At 43.7% G+C, this 21,062-nt stretch overlaps 1 protein-coding gene across 9 annotated transcripts in view; it reads right to left on the bottom strand.

The window, feature by feature from the left end:
* The window catches only part of NTNG2 (netrin G2), a 129,014-nt gene that overhangs the window by 45,746 nt on the left and 62,206 nt on the right, over window positions 1–21,062 (bottom strand). For all 9 annotated transcript variants that reach the window (XM_079962559.1, XM_079962562.1, XM_079962561.1 and 6 more), the window contains exon 4: window positions 1,095–1,267. In XM_079962559.1, the coding sequence (XP_079818685.1) occupies window positions 1,095–1,267 (173 nt within the window). The remainder of the gene's footprint in view (window positions 1–1,094; window positions 1,268–21,062) is intronic.

Below are 21,062 nucleotides of genomic sequence, written 5' to 3'. Positions count from 1 at the left end.
CACTGATTTGAGTGCTGAATGGGACCCAGTGGTGGCCAACCTGAGGACGCTCCATCAGACCTGGGTACCTGCTCATAAACCTTAGTGGGAGAGGCTAGGGTCACATTCACACCATGCATTTTAATCCCTATGATACTGCTTCAAGCAGTCACAGTTTCCCCCAAAGAATCCTGGGAGCTGTAGTTTGTTATGGGTGCTGAGTTGTTAGGAGACTCTTCTCTTCCCCCACAGAGCTACAGTTCTCTGGGAAGAGGGATTGACTGTTAAACTACTGTAGAAACTGTAGCTCTGTGGGGGGAGAGAAGAGTCTCCTACGAACATTCAGCACCCTTAACAAACTACAACTCCCAGAATTATTTGGAGGAAGCTGTGAGTATTTAAGATAGGGCTTTAAATGTTTGGGGTGAATGTGGTGCAGGGTGATGATAGCAGGTTCTAGGAACCCTCCTTGTGGTGGGATTCTGAGGGGTGATATCTGTGAGTTTGTTGGGGCCCTGGGTGAGGACCAGGGCCTTGGAGGTGTTGCGTAGGGAAGTGTGTCAGAAGAAGAACTATCTGTCTATCTATCTATCTATCTATCTATCTATCTATCTATCTATCATCTATCTATCTATCTATCTATCTATCTATCCTATCCTATCCACATGCACACACACACACACAAATATAAGATCATACAAACGTAGGAAAAGCCTGCTGGAACAAGGCAGTGGTCCATCTGGTCCAACATCCTGAGATGCCCATGGGAAGCCCACAAGCAGGATTTGAGCACCAGAGCACTCCCTCCATCTGTGGTTTCCAGAGCTAGTAATTATCAATAATCACTGCCTAGCAATTTGTATTTGTTATTTTATTTTTTTGTACCATTTGTTGTTGTTTTCATTTTCCGTGGAAGACTTAGATATTATTTTTATACCTGATTCTAGCCTGGGCAGCTATCCATGGTCCTGGTCCGTGGCCAAGCATTGCTGATACTCCCTGCAGACTCTGTTCTGAACAGGACTGGTGCTCAGCAGTACCACCAATGCAGAAAGACCACTTGAGGGAGAGGAGGGGGCAGGATAAAATCAGCACAGTTTTGCACAGCTACTTACAGACATTAGCAGAGCCATTGGGGCGGGGCAGGTAGGATCCTGCCCGCCAAGACTTGCTGCGGAAGTTCTTCTTGCATCGCCCACAGTCCTGACCGGTTGTGTTGTGCTCACACTCACACTGGAGGCTTCCCTCTTTGAAGGTGCACAGATTGGCATGGAGGTTGCATTTACACCTACAAGAGGAACAGAGGAGACAGACTGGCTGCAATTGGCTCTTATTTTATTCATCCATTGAAGTCTTTAAAAATGTATAAATGCTCTTTTTCAATTTCAGCTGACAAAAAGCCATGGACACATCACAGAAACATCACAATATAAAAGCATTAGAAATTCATCAAAACGCCACAATTTCTGAACTGTGACGAAAACAGGTGATGGATTAAAGACAGTGCTGTGCTGCATTTTTCTGTTTTTCAGTTGTTTTGTTTATTTTACTGTTCTCTGTTAACCAATGAGAAAAGAAATTCAACTTGAAAATGGTCAAAGCAGGAGTGAAAATTTCAGTGTCATTCTTACAAGTGCAGTGTGGGGGGCAGTTATATGCTTATCTTGCTTTTGAAGTTATCAAGGGGTTCTGCAGGTGTCCTTTCTTTCATTCTACAAATAATCACACCAGCTGCATGTAACCTGCACCCTCCCCAGGTGTCCATGTTTCAATCAAAGCCCGAGGAGAAAACCATGAGGTAACTCCTCTGATGGGCTTTTTTCATAGCAGGAATCATAGCCAGCTAGGGAGGCTGCAGGTGCTAGATAAATGTTTAGAGGGAGAAAACAGGTACACCCAGCTTTTTGTGTACTTGTGTGTGTCTTTTTGCACCAGGTGAAAACCTTGATATTTTATGGGCCTTCATGTGAAGATCAGCACCAAAGTCCCATTTGCAGAAGAAGTGATAGTGTATAACAAGTTCTATAGCGCAATTTCTTTTTTCATTAATGGATGGCAAATGGTAAAAAAGGACAGAGAAATTTTTTTGGCACAGTACTAACACAGACACAAAGTACAAGTCGTGCAGCCTTCTGCCTTCCCTCCCTGGACTCGATTTTTGTTCCATTCACTTGTTCCATCCATGTCAACTTTTAAGTCCTTCCATTACCTTCTCATGTTTGACACATGAGCTTCTTTAGAGTCAAAGCCTTTTACACAGATAATTGATGTTCCAAATCAAATAATCAATGCATATGCAAGTAACGATCAGAGAATGCCTCTCATTACAACTCAGGGCCCATTTACAATTGCTTCTCCATTTCCAAGGCTGGCTGGAGTTGTTAATAGTCAATCATGTTCAGTTCAAAATAGATCCACACACATAGCACTTTGGCTTCTTAAAGGTTCCTGAAAGTGGGATATAACCTAATGCTCCAGTGTTCATGGCTAGTTTAATGGTAAGAGACAGGCAGGAGTAAATAAAGAGAGAAAGAAGTGAAAACATGAAAGAAGCAAGGGTAATTTATTGTAAACCACCCATATAACTTCAGTATAGAAGTGTAATAAATAAAAACCATTCCCTCTATTATTCAGACACTGAGTGCCAGTCCTTACATAGCTAAAACAGCACTACCCATACACAACAAGCAGGTGTCAATTGGGCTCAAGGTGTGCAAAAATACAAACAGACATTTAAGCAAGGGGCAGGGGGAAGAAGTGAAATCCTGAAATACTCTTCAGGCGGAAGTTAAAAACAGTAGGTGAAGTTGGGGCAGCTACACCCAAAGTGCTCTCCCAGTTGACCATGGTGGGGTTTAACTAAATCCTTGTTTAAATTTCAATTAGGAATGCTATTGTAAGATGCAGGCATTCCACCAAGGTTTCCATGGAAATTTCATAACAAGCTTATAAATCATGTACACATCTTTCCCAAGAAAGAAGAGTTTAGTTTCTAGCACTCAAGGTCCTTCTGGGGTGCTGGTTCCTGGGGGTGGAAGCACCTTGGCCTGTTCCGAAGCTAAGGAGGCGGCTGACCCCTCTCTATATCCAGTGCCGACGTTGCACATGGGATGTCATGATGCTGTGCGACATCACACACAGGGAGTCATGATGTTGCATAACATCGCGCATGCAATGTCACGGTGTCACATGACATTGGCACCCTCCATTGTAGGTGCAAGCTGGCACCAATGAAACCACTCTTGCCAAAAATACATTGGTGTGTTATGGGATAAACTGGTATTGGGGTGTGTGTATGGAAGAAGCAGAGACTGGAGGAACCAGAGCAAAGACTATCTTGTAAGCCAGGGTTGCCAACCTTTTTGGACTTGGGGAAATTTTTGAGAGAGTGCTGGGGGCAAAAGCTACAAAATGGCTGCCATGGGGGAGACGGGGTATATCACAAAAATAGAGAGACAACTACATCTGACAACCTTATGGGAAGCCAGCTATGTCCTGCAGGTCCTGATTATGGAACACTATCCAACACATTCTCTCTCATGCTCTCTCTCTCTCTCTCTCTCTCTCTCACACACACACACACACACACACACACACATGCTGTTGCTGTCTAATAACAAGAGGGAATATTCCTCAGTTTCCAGGATTAATATACAAGGCAGTCACACCACTCTCATGTCACAAAAATCACTTAGAAGGTGCAGTGGTACCTCTGGTTACAAACTTAATTTGTTCTGGAGGTCCGTTCTTAACCTGAAACTGTTCTTAACCTGAGGTACCACTTTAGCTAATGGGGCCTCCCACTGCCACCGCACCGCCGAAGCACAGTTTCTGTTCTCATCCTGAAGCAAAGTTCTTAATCCGAGGTACTATTTCTGGGCTAGTGGAGTCTGTAACCTGAAGCATCTGTAACCAGAGGTACCACTGTACAATTTTTTGCCCCACAATGTTCTTTCTAGGAGGGCTAAAAACTTACTTTAAAATGAAAGCTCACAATCTGGGGCTCCTGCCCAGGGGCACCACTACAGTTTGCATAAGTACAATAAATCTTTAGAAAAAGTACAGTGGTGCCTCGCAAGACTAAAAGAATCCGTTCCGCGAGTCTCTTCGTCTTGCGGTTTTTTCGTCTTGCGAAGCAACCCTATTAGCGGCATAGTGCTATTAGCAGCTTAGCGGCTATTAGCGGCTTAGCGGCAAAGCAGCAAAGCGGCTATTAGCGGCTTAGCGGCTTAGAAAAAGGGGGGGAAAGCGAAAAAAATCGCAAGACTCGCAAGACGTTTTCGTCTTGCGAAGCAAGCCCATAGGGAAATTCGTCTTGCGAAGCGCCTCGAAAAACGGAAAACCCTTTCGTCTAGCGGGTTTTTCGTCTTGCGAGGCATTCGTCTTGCGGGGCACCACTGTACTAGGGAGAAGTCCAACAAACTCAATGCAGACCAAGTATTCATTGTGGCCGATAAATGCTGGCTGAGGGTCAGAGAAGCAGGTGGAGCAGAAATGGAAAACTGGGTGGGAGTGAACATGACTTGGAGTAACCTAAAGAAGGATGCTGCAGAGAACGTTCCATCCTGCAATATTTTGTTGTTGGTCCCAATTGTACAGTATATCTCCAGCTTACGTAAGAAACAAAATTACCAACTGGTGATTTTTTTCTTTTGTTTTCCTTTGTCTGTTTCCACTAAGAAGACTCATTTCAAAATTTAACAAGATTTGGGAGTTTAGCTGTCTTCCCACAACACCTGAGCATCACTCACTCTGCTACCATTGAGCAGTTACTTTTCTGTGAGAGAAGCTTGGCTATGGAATGCTTTCTCCCCCTAGAAATCTGACTGGCACCTACACTGCAATTACAGATAGGCAGATCTGCCAATTCTGGTTTCTCAGTTTTTAATGCTTCTAATATTAAATTTGGTTATTACATTTCCACGTCAGTTTGCCATTCATTTATTTTTCTTTAAAACGGGTCTCATTTATCAGGATTTTAGTGTGAATTTCTCCTAGTATTCACATGTTTGTATGCAGTTTGGCCTAATGTACACATTTTTGCAGAGCCTTTTTCACTAATAGATTTGTCTGTGTTGTTTTTACTAAAATAAGCGTATTTATGTACATTTTTTCCAAGTATATGCATTTTTGTACACATTACTTGTCTGGGGAACTGCCCTGCAAAATCTGGAGATGTGTGAATTTTTAAGGATTGCCTACATTTTAGTTCCCATATTGTTTCTGAAAGTACAAATTACATAGGCTTGCCTTTAAACATGAATGGATTTTTATTTTATTTTTTTTCAAATTGCAAGGTTCCCATCTGAAATTCTGCAGAGTTGCTTCTGGTCGTTTTAGATAATACTCTGCAAGATGGATCCACAGCCTGATTTGGTATCATCTAGTAGTGAAGCTCATGCTTATCTGAAAGGATTTCATTAGTATATTCTCAACAACGTCCATCAGAAGGTTCAAACGCACAGACTGAGAACTAGAGATTATTTGTTTCCAGAAAAAGTTCTGGGTAGCTTAAACAGCAGCTACCCTGTTTCATAGCTTGTGTTACTTACTATGTTTTTACCCCAACTCCTTTGCCAAAATCACTTAAGACCAAAATCAGCACTGAACACCATGAATATTCACTGAGTGGACCTTTCTTCTGACACACTCTCTAAGGTTTCGGATGCAGCAAAGCCTGCCCACACCTCAATGCCATTTGTGTGTTGCTGGTAGATTTCAAATTGTTGTTGTTGTTGTTGTTGTTGTTGTTGTAAAGGGGCCCCTGACTATTAGGTCCAGTCATGACTGACTCTGGGGTTGCGGCACTCATCTTGCTTTCTTGGCCAAGGGAGCTTCCGGGTCATGTGGCCAGCATGACTAAGCCGCTTCTGGCAAACCAGAGCAGCACAAAGAAATGCCATTTACCTTCCCGCTGGAGCGGTACCTATTTATCTACTTGCACTTTGTGCTTTCGAACTGCTAAGTGGGCAGGAGCTGGGACCGAGCAACAGAAGCTCACCCCATCGCGGGGATTCGAACCACCGACCTTCTGATCGGCAAGTCCTAGGCTCTGTGGTTTAACCCACAGCACCACATGCGTCCCTCATTATTATTATTACTTTTTAATTAAAACCAAAACCCTGCCAGAGCTATTTTTATCCTTGCTCTTGTTTTCCAACCAACTGTTTACTCGTAGGCCAGGAAGAAGCTGGGTGAGCAGCCCCCGCTCCTGCTTCTCACTCACCAGATGACACTTTGTTCTGCTCCACTCCAAAACCAACACAGGGAAGCAGAGGCGGGAGCGGGGGACTTGTTCTCCAAGGGGTGCAAGTGGAACAGATTTGATATCTGGAGCAAAGAGCTGGCAAATGTGGCCAACAAACAAGATATCTAGCAAAAGCCAGTTGCAGAAAGGGCTTCTAAGGACAGAGTGGAAATAACTTAAACCTATCACACTTAAATACTTGGGGAGTGGGTTACAGCAAATGGCAGTCTAGGATGATAGTGGTGTGTGTGTGCGCGCGCATGTGAAGTTCTCTCTTTCTCTCTCTCCCTCTGTCAGATTATACAAATCAAGGTAGCCCTGTGTCTGGGTTCTGACGGCTTTCTCCTTATGCCCCCACAGATCAGAGTTTTCTGCACGACTGTCCTCACCCTTTTGAATAGGCAATGACCAGAGCTCAGGTGCCACAGAGCCTGACTCTCTGAATTATTGAACGCCCACGGAACATTGCCTTCGTCTCTTACTGCAATTTCCTTAAATAAAAAAAAAGAAGGGGAAAAACCCATACACATAGAGGGAAAGCAAACTAGCATGGGTCACTGCAGGTCATCATCTCTTCACTGTGGTACAGGACCTAGGGATGTAGAGGGAGAAAAGTCCTACTTACAGAAGCAAGCACAGATCAAACCAAGGGGCAGTATGAACATAGGAAGCTGCCTTCTACGGAGTTAGCCTACCAGTCCACCTTAGCTCAATAAGGTCTAGTTCAGCCTCTCAGTGGCGTAGAGTGGGGGGTGCAGGGGGGGCCGGCCGCACCGGGCGCAACATCTGGGGGTTAGGGAAATCCACGGGTTAGGGGGCGCAAATCCACGGGTTAGGGGGCGCAAATCCATGGGTTAGGGGGCGCAAATTACTTGCCTTGCCCCGGGTGCTGATAACCCATGCTACGCCACTGCAGCCTCTTCCAGTTTGCTCAGGACTTACTCCCTACATATATTTGAAATCCTGCTATATATTGGGTAACATCAGTATTACAAACTGACAGCGCAATCCTATGCATGTCTACTCAGAAATAAGTCCCACTGAGTTCAGTGGGGGTTACAGAGTGGTGTTGCATCCTTTGCTGGCGCCCGGGGCACACTCATGTGCACACCAAGCAGGACCAGGGCTGTGCATGGTGAGTGAACAAAAGCTGCCATGCCACTCCAACTCCAGCTGCCGCTCCAGCCATGATAACCAGAACTCCTTTTTATGTGAATGTTCAGGGAGACAGGGGAGGATATATAATGATATCCACCCCCATCACTCTGCCCGGACGCTGAGGTCCAGCGCCGAGGGCCTTCTGGCGGTTCCCTCATTGCGAGAAGCAAAGCTACAGGGAACCAGGCAGAGGGCCTTCTCGGTAGTGGCGCCCGCCCTGTGGAACGCCCTTCCAGCAGATGTCAAAGCGATAAACAACTACCTGACATTCAGAAGACATCTTAAGGCAGCCCTGTTTAGGGAAGTTTTTAACGTGTGATATTTTACTGTATTTTTGGTTTTTATGGAAGCCGCCCAGAGTGGCTGGGGAGGCCCAGCCAGATGGGCGGGGTATAAATAATAAATTGTTATTGTTATTGTTATTGTTATTGTTATTGTTATTGTTATTGTTATATAATATAATAATCTAAACTAAACCAAACCTCTGGTCACATGTAGAGGAAGTTTGTCTCAGCCCAGGAGGAAACAGGAAGTTTATCTACTGCTGGACAAACAATCCCTCTCTAGAAATGTGACTGCTCCCACACTTTTGACTGGTACTGTCAAAGACTGAACCTGGGACTTTCAGTATGCAAAGCTGTGTCCTGTAGCTGAGCTATCAAGTTGCTTCTGAAAAAGGTTTGTTTGTTTTTGAGAATCACAGGGGCGGCAAAGTTGAATAGTGATGAGGCTGAGGATTTGCCAGACCAGAAATTGCCCAGCACCCTTAAACCACATGCCATTCTCACTTTGAATAGAGCACCCAAGAAAGTCAGAGGCAGGGCTAGAGAATCCCTGGTTTGAACTCACACCCACAATTCTTCCAGGTGACCAGGTACTTTAAAATTAGGGTATGGAGGTGTATCCTCACTGCTGAGGATACACCTTCATACCATGATGTATCGGATACTCCAATCCACCCCCACCCCCAGTTTTCCTTTTTTCTTCTTCATATGACGGATCACCATTCTGATCATCAGTATGCTCAGTCCTCATTCAGGTATTTGGGAGGGGGAGGAGAGATGGATTATCCCCTATTTCTTTGTGAAAGTCTTGACTATTTATTTTTTATTACATTTATTGCCCACCCTTCACTAAACATCCCAACCAAGGCAATTTTTGCAATTTTTATTTTATTGTGACAATTTTGCAATTTTTATTTATAAAATTGCAAAATTTATTTTGCAATTTTTATTTTATTGTGACAACATTCCTCAATAGATTTCAAAAGGATGGGGGACATTAATTTTTAAAAATGCTTTTTGATAAAGCAGCAGGTTTAATTTTTTGCTATCTCCTCTATATCAATTCCTAGCTTAGCTGAGATGCAGCTAAAGTTCTACAAAGCGTAACTTGTTCAAGCAACTAAGGTCTTGCAAGGAACACTGTTTGACCTAGCATCCCAAAGACAGACATGAGTTTACCGCATCTGTAAGATGCATTAGGAATATACAGGTAATCTTCCTGCTCCATCCCTTGCAGTTCCAGGTCAGCCATTTCTCTTTGTCAGGCCCCATCTGCAGGGTGGTGGGAAGTATCCTCATCCAAAGGATCAATCTTGTCAGAGAATTGCTTTTTGAATTTGACCTTTGAGAATCATCAATCTAATCAGAAAACGATAACCTGTGCAACCTGACCCCACAACACAGCAGTTTTCAGAACAATCAATCAGGATGCATTATTTAATAAGGAACAGCAGAACAGCTCCAAAAGGCCAAGACTGACAACCCCTGATGGGGATGTCCCCTTGAGGAAATGTTTCCACCTCCCCAGCTTCCTTCGCACAATCCCTGTCTAAACCACCCATTTGCTAGAGCACCAGTCTTAGGCTCTACTTTAACTTGGGTTTATTTGGCCTGACTACCAGCCAAAGTAGAAGGGACATGGGTGGTGCTGTGGTCTAAACCACAAAGCCTAGGGCTTGCTGATCAGAAGGTCGGCGGTTCGAATCCCCACGATGGGGTGAGCTCCTGTTGCTCGGTCCCTGCTCCTGCCCACCTAGCAGTTTGAAAGCACGCCAAAAAAGTGCAGGTAGATAAGTAGGTACCACTCCGACGGGAAGGTAAACAGCGTTTCCGTGCGCTGCTTTGGTTTGCCAGAAGCAGCTTAGTCATGCTGGCCACATGACCCAGAAGCTGTATGCCGGCTCCCATGGCCAGTAAAGCGAGATGAGCGCCGCAACCCCAGAGTCGTCTGTGACTGGACCTAATGGTCAGGGGTCCCTTTACCTTACCAGCCAAGGTACACACATGTGGGCTTGGAAACAGGAAACGCAGCATCATTTCTATAGGCTAAAAATGCAAATTAAGCATCCCTGCTCTTATTTAAGAACTCATAGAAAGCTGCCTTATGCTGAATCAGACCATTGGTCTATCGCAGAGGTTTTCAACCTTTTTGAGTCCACGGTTCCCTTAACCAACTACATTCTTTCTGAGGCACCTCTGTGGAACTCAGGAGCCCAGTTATGTCACCCCTTGCCTGCAGAGCTGGCAGCCCTTCACCCTTTCCCAAACACCCTTCCTTGTGGAGTGTTCCCTCAGCCTCCTCCCTTCTTCCCTCTCCTTGGGAGTCCTCCAGGCAACTGCTGCTGCCATCCTTGGTCTCTGAGCTCCCACTCACCCACCCCAAAGAGAGATGCCTCCCAGAGGCACCATTTGCCTGCGGAGCTTATAGCCAGGGCTGCTGCAATAAACAGCTGTGCAAGCCTTTGGGAGGCAGAGATGCAAAGGGGCATCAGAAGAAGGAGGGAAAGAAAGAAAGAGGGACAGAGGCCAGGATTGCCCACGGCACCCCTGACCATCATTCAAGGCACCCCAGGGTGCCATGGCACACTGGTTGAAAACCACTACTCTGTCTTGCTCAGTTTACCCTGGCTGGCAGCAGCTCTCCAGGTTTTCAGGCAGCAGACATACTCAGCACTACCTGGAGTTGTCAAGGATTGAACCCAGGACCTTCCACAATCCACAATCAAGTTGAATTATCCAGCATTTTATCCTAAAAGCTGTTAGGATAAAATGGACTTATTGTAGAGATAGCAGAAGGCTGAGAGTGGGTTGCTTGTTTATGTATATTTAGTACAAAGCCTTTCCCCCTTCCCTCTGGAAATGATGAGGCAAGGTCTGAAAGCTGCCAGTTGGACACATGTGCAGGCTTTCTTGGACAGGTAAGGCATGCTGGCAGCAGGGCACCAAGGAAAGGTCGCAGGGACAAGGGCATCCTTCTCTCACAGTCATCTGCAACATCTGTTGCTACGAGTCAGCACTTTGAGGGTTGAACAGATACAAGAGAGGAGTGTCAGTGCCAGGGATGTACAAGGTAAGAGGTGAGGAAGCAGAGCTGTGGTTCCCAGTGGAAGTGAGAAAGCAAAAAGAGAAAGCCTCCAGGATGGGTGATGCTACAATGACCCACTCTGGGACCTCTGGGATTATTACTGAATCATCCTATGTTCCTGGGAAGGGGAACATCTCCAGAAGCTTGTTGGACTACAGCTCCCATCATCACTGTGGCCATGCTAGCTGGGACTGAAGGGAGTTGCAAATCCAACAAGATCTGGAGGGACATGGGTTCCCCATCCCTGGTAAACACTAAAAGAAAACTTGTTATTTGCATGCTGGCTAATATGTAGCCAAAACAGTACAATCCATGTGCAGGATTGAGCAGGTTTAGTGGAATCCCAAAGTTTGAGTAAACACATTGTCGCTCAGAAGTAGGTGGTTGTTCACTAGGGTTGAGGGAAAAATTTGGTTTGGTTTGCATTTCGATGTGAACCTACAAAATTCACAAACTTTGAAAACATATGTGGACTAAAACACAGCTATCCTTCAAAATTCACATGTCTCCAAATTTTACGATGGCTATGTTCATGTATTGTTTTGAAAACTGAGTTAGGTAGGTTCACTTTTGAACGTGAACTTTAATAAATTTCTCCCCCATCCTTATAGAATCTGTCTTACATATCTGATCCAGGTAAGTCTGCTGTTTATATCTGAAGGAAATGCTTGTATGGACATGGATGGGAGCTTTCCACCAGAAAGGGAGCTTTACCCTGGAGCTTTTGTAATTTATTAACTTCCATTTGTAATAATGGGAGGAAAACTGTTGCCAGGGAGGACCTCTCAACCCCCTAAAAAGCCTGAGGACCACAACAGAGCTTTGCAGGGCCTTGATGAAGTGGTTGAGCCGCCTCTCACCCCACCCCCACCCCTCAAGGCCATCAATGTCTGGCCTTTGGTTTGTGGAAATAGCTTTGGACTGGATTTCATGGACAGAAGGATCCACAGCATGGCATAGGAGGAAAATGCAGGTTCTTAGCATGTTTTAGAAAGAGACCGCTTGGCTGTTAACACAATGTGTTGCAGGCCATCAGAAGATGCTGCACCACATGAAGCAGAAAACCAAAAATAATTTATTGAATAATTTATTCTAATTATTTAATCCGCGCTTTGATAAATGCTAGAGCTGCCAGGGCTTCATTGCTGTGGTTATTGCTGTTGTTGTTATTATATATTATTATTATTCCCTGTGGTTGCAGCTGCTAAGCATTTTGTAGCATTAACAAACAGCACTGAGCTTTCTTTCCCATGGGATTAGTTAATTGTGGAGGATTTTTTTAAAAAGACATTTAGAATAAAATTAAAGAGCTGGTAGGGATGCACGAAACAGGCTTAGTAAAGGCAAAGAGAGAAGCCTTCATCATGAGTCAGTAATTGATTTGCGCTTCTCAAAACGGTTTCCTCATAACTGAAGCCATGTGTCCAGAACGCACCCCATTAACTTCAATTAACATCCTGCCTGCTCATGCAACTTGAATATCCACCTGATATTAAATAGGGGAGAAAATTATGCCGGCAAGGGAATACATGAATACAAGGAAAGGGGGAGAGAGAGGTAGAGAGAAAGAGTGTGTGTGAGAGAGAGGTAGAGAGAACAAACATTGGCCTTTTCCATCTCACCTGCTGATTGATCCCCGTTCAATGCCAAAGGAAGGAGATACTGGGAGCCTTCTTTTCTCTGTATCTCAGAAGGTTAAGAGAACACAACCCTGGAGAAATCTGCAGGGAGAGAAAAGGTCTTTCCACTTCCCTCTCCTCAATTTACTCCTCTCTGGTCTGACGCACTTGAGCCTGCTAGCCAAGTAAGGGCTTTCTCATTTCTATTCCTGTCCCAGGTTCTGTGCCTCTCTGGTTACCCATTGGATCAATAGGAACAGGATGGAAGAAAAAGAATATAAGAAAGAAAAGAGGGGAGAGGGGAGGATGCATAAAAATAACGTGTCCTCCAGAACTAGAGGCCACTCCCCCTCCCCCAATGCAGCATTTTTGGCTATGCTTCTAACTTTTCTCAATCTCAAGGACACAGGCCAAAAGCTAGGTTTGGCTGGCTTAGGGTACTGACACACTAACACTATTTTGTAGGGTGGGAATCAATCACTCTGGCTGCACAGAGAGAGCTGACCTGGAGCCCTTGCAACACAAACCCTCTTCCCCGAAAGTTCAGGCTTTTTTTTGAGGAAAGTGGTAGGAATTTGCTTTAGGAAATATAGGATAATGGTGACACTCGGCTTGCAGTTGGTATTCCACAACACCATCTATTTCCCCCACAACTGAATCAGGATGAATGCTCATTAAACAGCCAGTGTCATCTAATTGCTCCACAAACAAATCAGGCTGAATGTACATCAAACTGCTCATCTGGAAGTTACCTTAGTGTATTTTCATGCCAAGCAGTGATTACATATTAGAAGACCCTGATTTTAAAATCGCCCCTCAGTTGACTAGGGAATGAATACTGTTAAGGTCATTCTGGAACAGCAGAGGACCCTATTTCAATCCTTGGCTCATCCATAGAGACCAAAACCAGGAAAGTTGGTATTCTTCAAGCTGATCAACATTACAGGGGCTGAGATGACCCATAAGGTTGGTTTGGAAATTGCAGCTGCTGCAGGATGCTACAGGCTACCTTTTGGCCATAGCAGATCTGCACTAGCTCCTTGTAGTTTACTCATCTAAGTTCAAGGAAATATTGTTAGTATAAACAACCCAGGACCAGGCTACCTAGAGAACAGCCTTGTGCTTTATACACCAGTTAAATCACTGCATCAGAAGAAGCCCTCCTGACTTCCCCACAGGTATCTCATATTTGGTTTTTATGTGAACTACAGCTTTCCCCATTGTGTGATCAGCATTTTACAACCCTGTTCCTATTTAATCAGACAGGCACCTCCAGTTTTGATATTGCCCCACTCAATGAAAACATTTTTGCATCATTAAGTGTTTTCAGAGAGTTAATTTGATTCAGTATTGACCATTTGTTCTGCATTTTGTGATTTTAGCAATTTAAGATGTTTCAATGATTTTATAGTATTTTCATCATGGGTAGCTGCTTTATAAATTCTAAATAAATGGCGCTGAGTAGAACAAAGGAAATCCAATCAGGTTAACCTTACAAACAAAACTACAAAATGTGACGTTTTTGTTTGTCACTTGTTTCCTTTATTACTCTAGAGGCAAGCATTCAGCAATGGGTAAGAGATTCTTGCTATGAAAAGAACATAGGAAGGTCCCTCACACCAAATCTGACAATTGGTTCATCTAGTTCAACACTGACTGACAGTGGCTTTCCAGAGTTTCAAGCTGGGGACATTCCCAGCTCTACTTGGTGATGCCAGAAATTGATCTTATGACCTTCTGCATGCAAAGCAGATGCTCTACCACTGAGCTACAGTCCTTGGTCAATAATTTCATTGAGGAGATTCAGGTAGGTAGCCATGTTTGTCTGACGCAGTCGAAATAAATAAAATAAATTTAAAATTGTCCAGTAGTACATTAGAGACCAACTAAGTTTGTTCTGGGTATCAGAACAAACTTAGTTGGTCTCTAATGTGCTACTGGACAATTTTTTATTTTTTATTAAAAAAATATTTCATTGAGGAGGTTATCACATGCTACGTGCTGAGAGAAACCAGCAAGTATATTTGCCAGGTCCAAAGCTAAATTTGGCAAGCATCGCATAATTTGTCCTGCCAATGTAACATCATTGACCTGAGCTGACCATTGTTGATTGAGCACAAGCTCTCCAATGTACCTCAGAATATGGGCTAGGCAAGCCTGCAGTGAAACACAGAACTGGAGAGTTGGAAGGGACATTGAGGGTCATGTAGTCCAACCCCCTGCAGTGCAGGAATCTCAATTAAAGCATCCCTGACAGATGACAATCCAACCTCTGCTTAAAAACCTCCAAGGAAGGAGAGCCCACAACCTCCTGAGGGAGTCTGTTCCACTGTTGAAGGGCTCATACCATCAGAAAGTTTCCTGATGTTTATTCAGAATCTCCTTTCTGTAACACCAATCCATTGCTTCAGGTCCTAGCCTCCAGAGCAGGAGAAAACAAGCTTGCTCTATCGTCTATGAGACAGCCTTTTATATATTTGAAGTTGGCTAACTTTGGTCTCCTCTTCTCCAGGCTAAACATATCCAACTCCCTCAACTATTCCTTGGTTTCCAGACTCTTGGTCATCTAGGTCAACCTCCTCTGCACACGTTCCAGCTTGTCAATATCCTTCCTAAATTGTTATTTCCAGAACTGGACACAGTACTCCAGGTGGTCTGACAAAGGCAGAATAGAGTGCTACAATTATTTCACCCTGTTGACTCATGTTGAGCTTGTGGTCTACTAAGACCCCTAGATTCTTTTCACATGTACTACTGGCAAGCCAAGTGTCCCCCATCTTATATTGTTGCAGTTGGTTTTTCCTACCTAAGTGTAGAACCTGACATTTGTCCCTACTGGAATTCATTTTGTTAGTTTGGGCCCAGTTCTCCAGTCATCTTGAATTCTGATTCCGTTCTGTAGCTTTGGCTACGCTTCCCAGTTTGGTGTCATCTGCAAATTTGATGAGCATCCCCTCAATACCTTAATCCAAGTTGTTTATAAAGACATTTAAAAACAATGAGCCCAGGACAGAACCCTGAGGCACCCAACATCACTTTTTTCCAGGATGACATGAAACCATTAGTTAGCACTCTTTGGATTCAGTCAGTCAACTAACTACAAATCCACCTAACAGTTACCTAATCCAGCCTACATTTTACCAGTTTCTCCACAACAATATCATGGGGGACTTAGTCAAAAGCCTTACTGAAATCACTATACACTACACCCACAGCATTCCCCTGTTCCACCAAGCTTGTAACTCTATAAAAAGAAAAGAAATGAGATTTGTCTGACATAGCTTGTTTTGAGAAGCTCATGCTGAGTCTTAGTAATTATCCTTTTCTAAGTGCTCACAGACCAATCATTTGATTATCTGTGCTAGGACTATTCCTGGTATTGATGTCAAACCAGTTGGTAGCTACCTGGGTCTTCTCCCCCACTGCCGTTAAGATTTTTATTAAAATTTATTCATGATACAAGAAGATACAGAAAACTAATGTAAATAAAACAAAAACAACCACAAAAAGTTAAAACAGAGTATGGAGTCCTCTATTAAAGGTAGTTTTTAACCCTTAACATGCATAGAAGGTAGTAGCGCATTCTAGCTCTCACCTGGGATCTTTGTTTCTCCTTTCCTTTCCATGTCTCCCACCCAGAGTCCCCCCCATCAAACATCTACTACCCCAATGCATTTACAATCTCTGGACCATAATAAAGGCCCCAAGCAAAGAAGAAAGGAAGGGAAAAGAACAAGAGAAACAAGGATAAGAAAAGGAAAAAGAAAGAAGAGAGAAAAAGAGAGAGAAAAAGAAAAGAAACAAAGAAAAATTCCGATTTTCACCCTCTAGTTACATTTTTTAAAAATACATTCACTCCATGATAACATCCATCTTCTCCACTTTCTGTTAAACAATATTTCTTTTAAATCCAAGTGTCTCAGAATAATTCATAACTTTTCCACAAAAATTCCACGAGTGGATCCTAAATTATTATTATTATTATTAGTTGTAAATGCCAACTGTGTTTTTACTTTAATATCAACTTTGCCTCCAGTAATTCCCACAACTATGTCTCCATCTTGAGTAATAGTAAATTCTTCCATCTGTGCCCATGTTAAAATCACATATTGAAATAATATAATTCTTTTCTTGTTATACAGTGGTACCTCGCAAGACGAAATTAATCCGTTCCGCGAGTCTCTTCATCTAGCGTTTTTTTCGTCTTGCGAAGCACCCCTATTAGCGGCTTAGCGGCTTAGCGCTATTAGCAGCTTAGCGGCTATTAAAGGCTTAGCGGCTATTAGCGGCTTAGCGGCTTAGAAAAAGGGGGGGGGAGGGAAAAAACTCGCAAGACTCGCAAGACGTTTTCGTCTTGTGAAGCAAGCCCATAGGGAAATTCATCTTGTGAAGCACCTCGAAAAACGGAAAACCCTTTCGTCTAGCGGGTTTTTCGTCTTGCGAGGCATTCGTCTTGCGGGGCACCACTGTATATCCTTTAATTCACACCCAGTTCAGTATATTCAGTTTCCATTTCCTGTTGTATTTCCATTTCCTGTTGTCCTATCCTCTAGGAATGAACCTTCCACTTCTTCCAATCTTTTTCCAGGTAGCATACCATAAATTTAGTGACATCATTCTCCAAATTAACTTCGGATCGTATGCACAATGCTTTCTCTCTGCTAGAACTGATGAAGAGCCAGGACGGAATTTTTTCCAAAACATTTTTCTCTCTCAGCTCTATCGATGCCAAATCCAGGTGACTCTTCATGTCTCCATTTATGGTTTTATCTTGCCCTTCTTCTCCAAACCCTTGTATGAAAGACATTTCCATTTTACCATCTGCTTTCTCCAATTTTGCTGTTTCATCATCCAGTCCTGCCAGCTTTTCATCAATTTTGCCTGAAGTTTCAATGTCATCTACAGTTTTTCAGTTCAAAACTCTCTGATTTATTTTCTTTCCCCCTTCATCAAACGTTGATCTGGTAATTTTTAATTGTTCAGTCATCAACAGCCAAGCAATACCAATAGTAACTGGGAGCTCCAAAGATACCTTTGCCATACTGGATGTTTATATGTCTCAACTCTACCTTAAGATCACAGTCAAAACAAGATTCTTTCCCACAGAGGAAGTAATGGCCAAATTACTTTTAGTTTCTCAGCAATATTTTTGTTTTCAAAAGAGGAAAAAGACAAATATGTTTCACACAGGGAATTCCCTCGTTCATTTAATCTTTATGGTCAACCATAAATCAGGATTTTTGCTTTGCTTTAGACACTCTCTTCTTAAAGACAGAAAGCAGCCTTACAAGTTTTCCAACTGTGAGTTTTTATCAGTAGGCAGAGAAATTACAGGAAATTAGAGAGAAGTTACAGCTTATGCTAAAAAATGTTTAAGAAAGAGATGCAAACCATATACCTATGAAGGGTTATTATGTGGTCTTTGAATGCAAGCCAGCTTGGCACAGACAGCAGAAAACAGTTTTGATCAGAGCATTTGAGATTACTCCCTCAAATACTCTTTTTCCCCAGAGGGATTTGATAGCCAGACCTTCTTCTGACTACCATCAATCACCACATCATTATCTTCTGCCAGTGGAGAGCCAACAGAAAGACAGTCATCCCACCATTTCCTCCCCAGAAGTCTCCCCTCACCTTTTGAAGATGGGGACAACATTTGCCTGCCTCCAGTCTGCAGGGACCTCACCCATTCTCCAAGAATTCTAAAAGATTATAGATAGAGGCTGTGAGATTATATCTGCCAGATCCTTTAGTACTCTTGAGGGCAGCTCATTGGACCCTGGAGATCTGAATTCATTTAAAGTAGCTCAGTGTTCCTTACCACCTCTTTTCCTATCTTGGGTGGCAGCTCCCTCCTTGCATCATTTATTCTGTCATCACAGGTTGGACACTGCTTTCCTTTTGGGTGAAGGCAAAGGCAAAGTAGGTATTAAGCAGTTCTGCCTTCTCTCCATCTTATCTACACAGAGGACCTACTACTTGCTTGTTATTACTCTTGTTTCAAACATCTTTCATGAATAGACCTCCCTTTCTTCCCAAAAGGACTTGGGTGGAGGTTGGGACAGGACAGGTTGCAATCCATCAGGTGGAGTAAGAGCACGTAGTGACCCAAAAGACAGCTACATCAGATTGCATTAGCTTTCAGACCTCCTAAATTAATGGACACAGTTTGCCCGTGGTCATGCAGGGGATACTATCGGACTCAGAAAGATCACCCTTGAAGTCAGATAAGGTGGAGGCGGACTTGTCTGAGGAGAAAGTCATTACTGTGAAGCCTCAACCTAGACTATTTACTACTTCTGTTTTTATGGCCTTGCTTGCTAAGACCAGACACATGTTACAGTTAAATGAGGAAAAGCCAGTGAACTCCACTGAACACTCAGCCCTTGGGGGCACTGGAGCTTCTGAGGCTTTTCCCTCTGCTAACTCATTACCATTCCATTCTCAAAAGCCTTTGATGAGATTTGGGGTGCATAATGGAATATCCCTAGTAAGGCTAAGCTGTCTTCTAAGGGAGTTAAGAAACACTACCTCTTTGCAGATGGGATTATGAACCGTCTAAAGAATCCAGTGGTGGGTCCTCCAATAGCTGCCCTAGCATCTTCTTCAATTATTCTATCAGATGCAGGGTTGCCATATTTCAAAATGTGAAAATCCAGACACAAAAGTTATTTTTTGGCAAAGTTGTTGAGCTTTCTTTTATGGCTTATGCATCTGAGCTTGCAGATATGCAATATGCACCTCATTCCCTAGTTTCCTCCATGGTAGCTGGCAGGAATGTTTCATTACGCCGGTGGGCAGTGGATGCTGCTACTCAGTCTCGTCTCATGACCTTGCCTTTCTTTGGTGCTAAACTGTTAGGGGAGTCTTTGGTACCCAATTGGTGGAAACCAAGGACAAGAAAAAGTGTTTTTTGAGGAAAGAAGAAGAGTTTGGATTTGATATCCCGCTTTATCACTACCCTAAGAAGTCTCAAAGTGGCTAACATTCTCCTTTCCCTTCCTCCCCCACAACAAACACTCTGTGAGGTGAGTGGGGCTGAGAGACTTCAGAGAAGTGTGACTAGCCCAAGGTCACCCAGCAGCTGCATGTGGAGGAGCAGGGAAGCGAACCTGGTTCACCAGATTACAAGGCCACTGCTCTTAACCACTACACCACACTGGCTCTCTTGGAAACCATCAGTTTCCCAAGAATAGGGGATTTGCACCCTTCAAAAACTGTTGGGGTAGGCAGGATAAGGAAGGTTGGCATTTGTCTTTCTTTAAGCCTGGAAATTTGTCATCCACCTTTCAAAAAAATCAGAGGGGAGGAAACAAAGGTGCTTCTTCCTGACTTAGACCCTAGTGTTGCTTCTCTTCCAGTGGGAGTGAGTCTACTGGCTTTTGAACACCATTGGGAGAGGGTAACTTTGGATCAGTGAGTTCTCAAAACAGTTGCTCAAGGCTATGCTCTAGAGTTTGTTTCCCGTCTTCACAACTTCAGACAAACACTTGGAAGTTTAGGGCAGAAATAAAGGTAAAGGTAAAGGTAAAGGGGACCCCTGACCATTAGGTCCAGTCGTGACCGACTCTGGGATTGCGGCGCTCATCTCGCTTTACTGGCCGAGGGAGCCGGCGTGCAGCTTCCGGGTCATGTGACCCGCATGACTAAGCCACTTCTGGCAAACCAGAGCAGCACATGGAAACGCCGTTTACCTTCCCGCTGGAGCGGTACCTATTTATCTACTTGCACTTTGATGTGCTTTTGAACTGCTAGGTTGGCAGGAGCCAACATAGCATTTCAAGAAACATTTCAAGATGGAGACTCATGACAGCACTAGGAAAGAGAAATTGTATGATCTCTCTTGACCTTTCTGAGGCCTGTCTTCAACACTGGTACCAGCACTGTTGAGTGGATTGAATTTGATTAGTGACTTGTTCCTACCAGCACAGCATTTCATACGATAGGTTAAAACACCTAGGGGTTATGTGGCAGGCAATCACAGTATGGCACTTGTAACCACATGGTGAAATGGATATGTACTGATCTCCAACCACATGGCCCACCCCTCCACAACCATTTTGGGATTTGGGGGAAGTAGAGGAAGTAGTGTGCTGCTCTGGTTTGCCAGAAGTGGCTTAGTCATGCGGGTCACATGACCCGGAAGCTGCACGCCGGCTCCTTCAGCCAATAAAGTGAGATGAGCGCCGCAACCCCAGAGTCGGCCACAACTGGACCTAATGGTCAGAGGTTGCTTTACTTTTACCTAAGCCTATTCCCAGTATGGAAATACAATTATGGGGAAAGTTTCCCCGTTGATCTGTCAGACATCTTATTACTTGTGTGTGGTTGCTGATTTACTTTTGGACCCTGTATTTCAGCACAGCAGTTTGCAACATTATGAATGTTTATTTTTACTTATTAATTCTTTTGCCAAGGATGAACCTTTTATGAACGAGAAAATAGTTTGATGAACTTGGACTGAACTAATTTGTTTTGTAAAAGTTCAAACTTTAACTGGAACTAGTTCCTTTTTAAAAAACTGGACTTTCAAAGTAGTATACTGTATTTTACATGGTCCCTTGAGTCTCTGTTTCCAAAAGATGAAGAAAAGCAGACCAAAACCCTACATGCTGGAGAGGCAAGAAGACCTTTGGAGGCCATGGTAGTCTATCAAGTAGCATCATTTCCCCACAGAAGCAAACAACATG

Source organism: Podarcis cretensis (assembly GCF_951804945.1).
Source record: "Podarcis cretensis genome assembly, chromosome: Z".
NCBI lineage: Eukaryota > Metazoa > Chordata > Lepidosauria > Squamata > Lacertidae > Podarcis > Podarcis cretensis.
The sequence above is the reverse complement of the archived record's forward strand: the minus strand, read 5'-3'. Positions and strand labels throughout refer to the sequence as shown.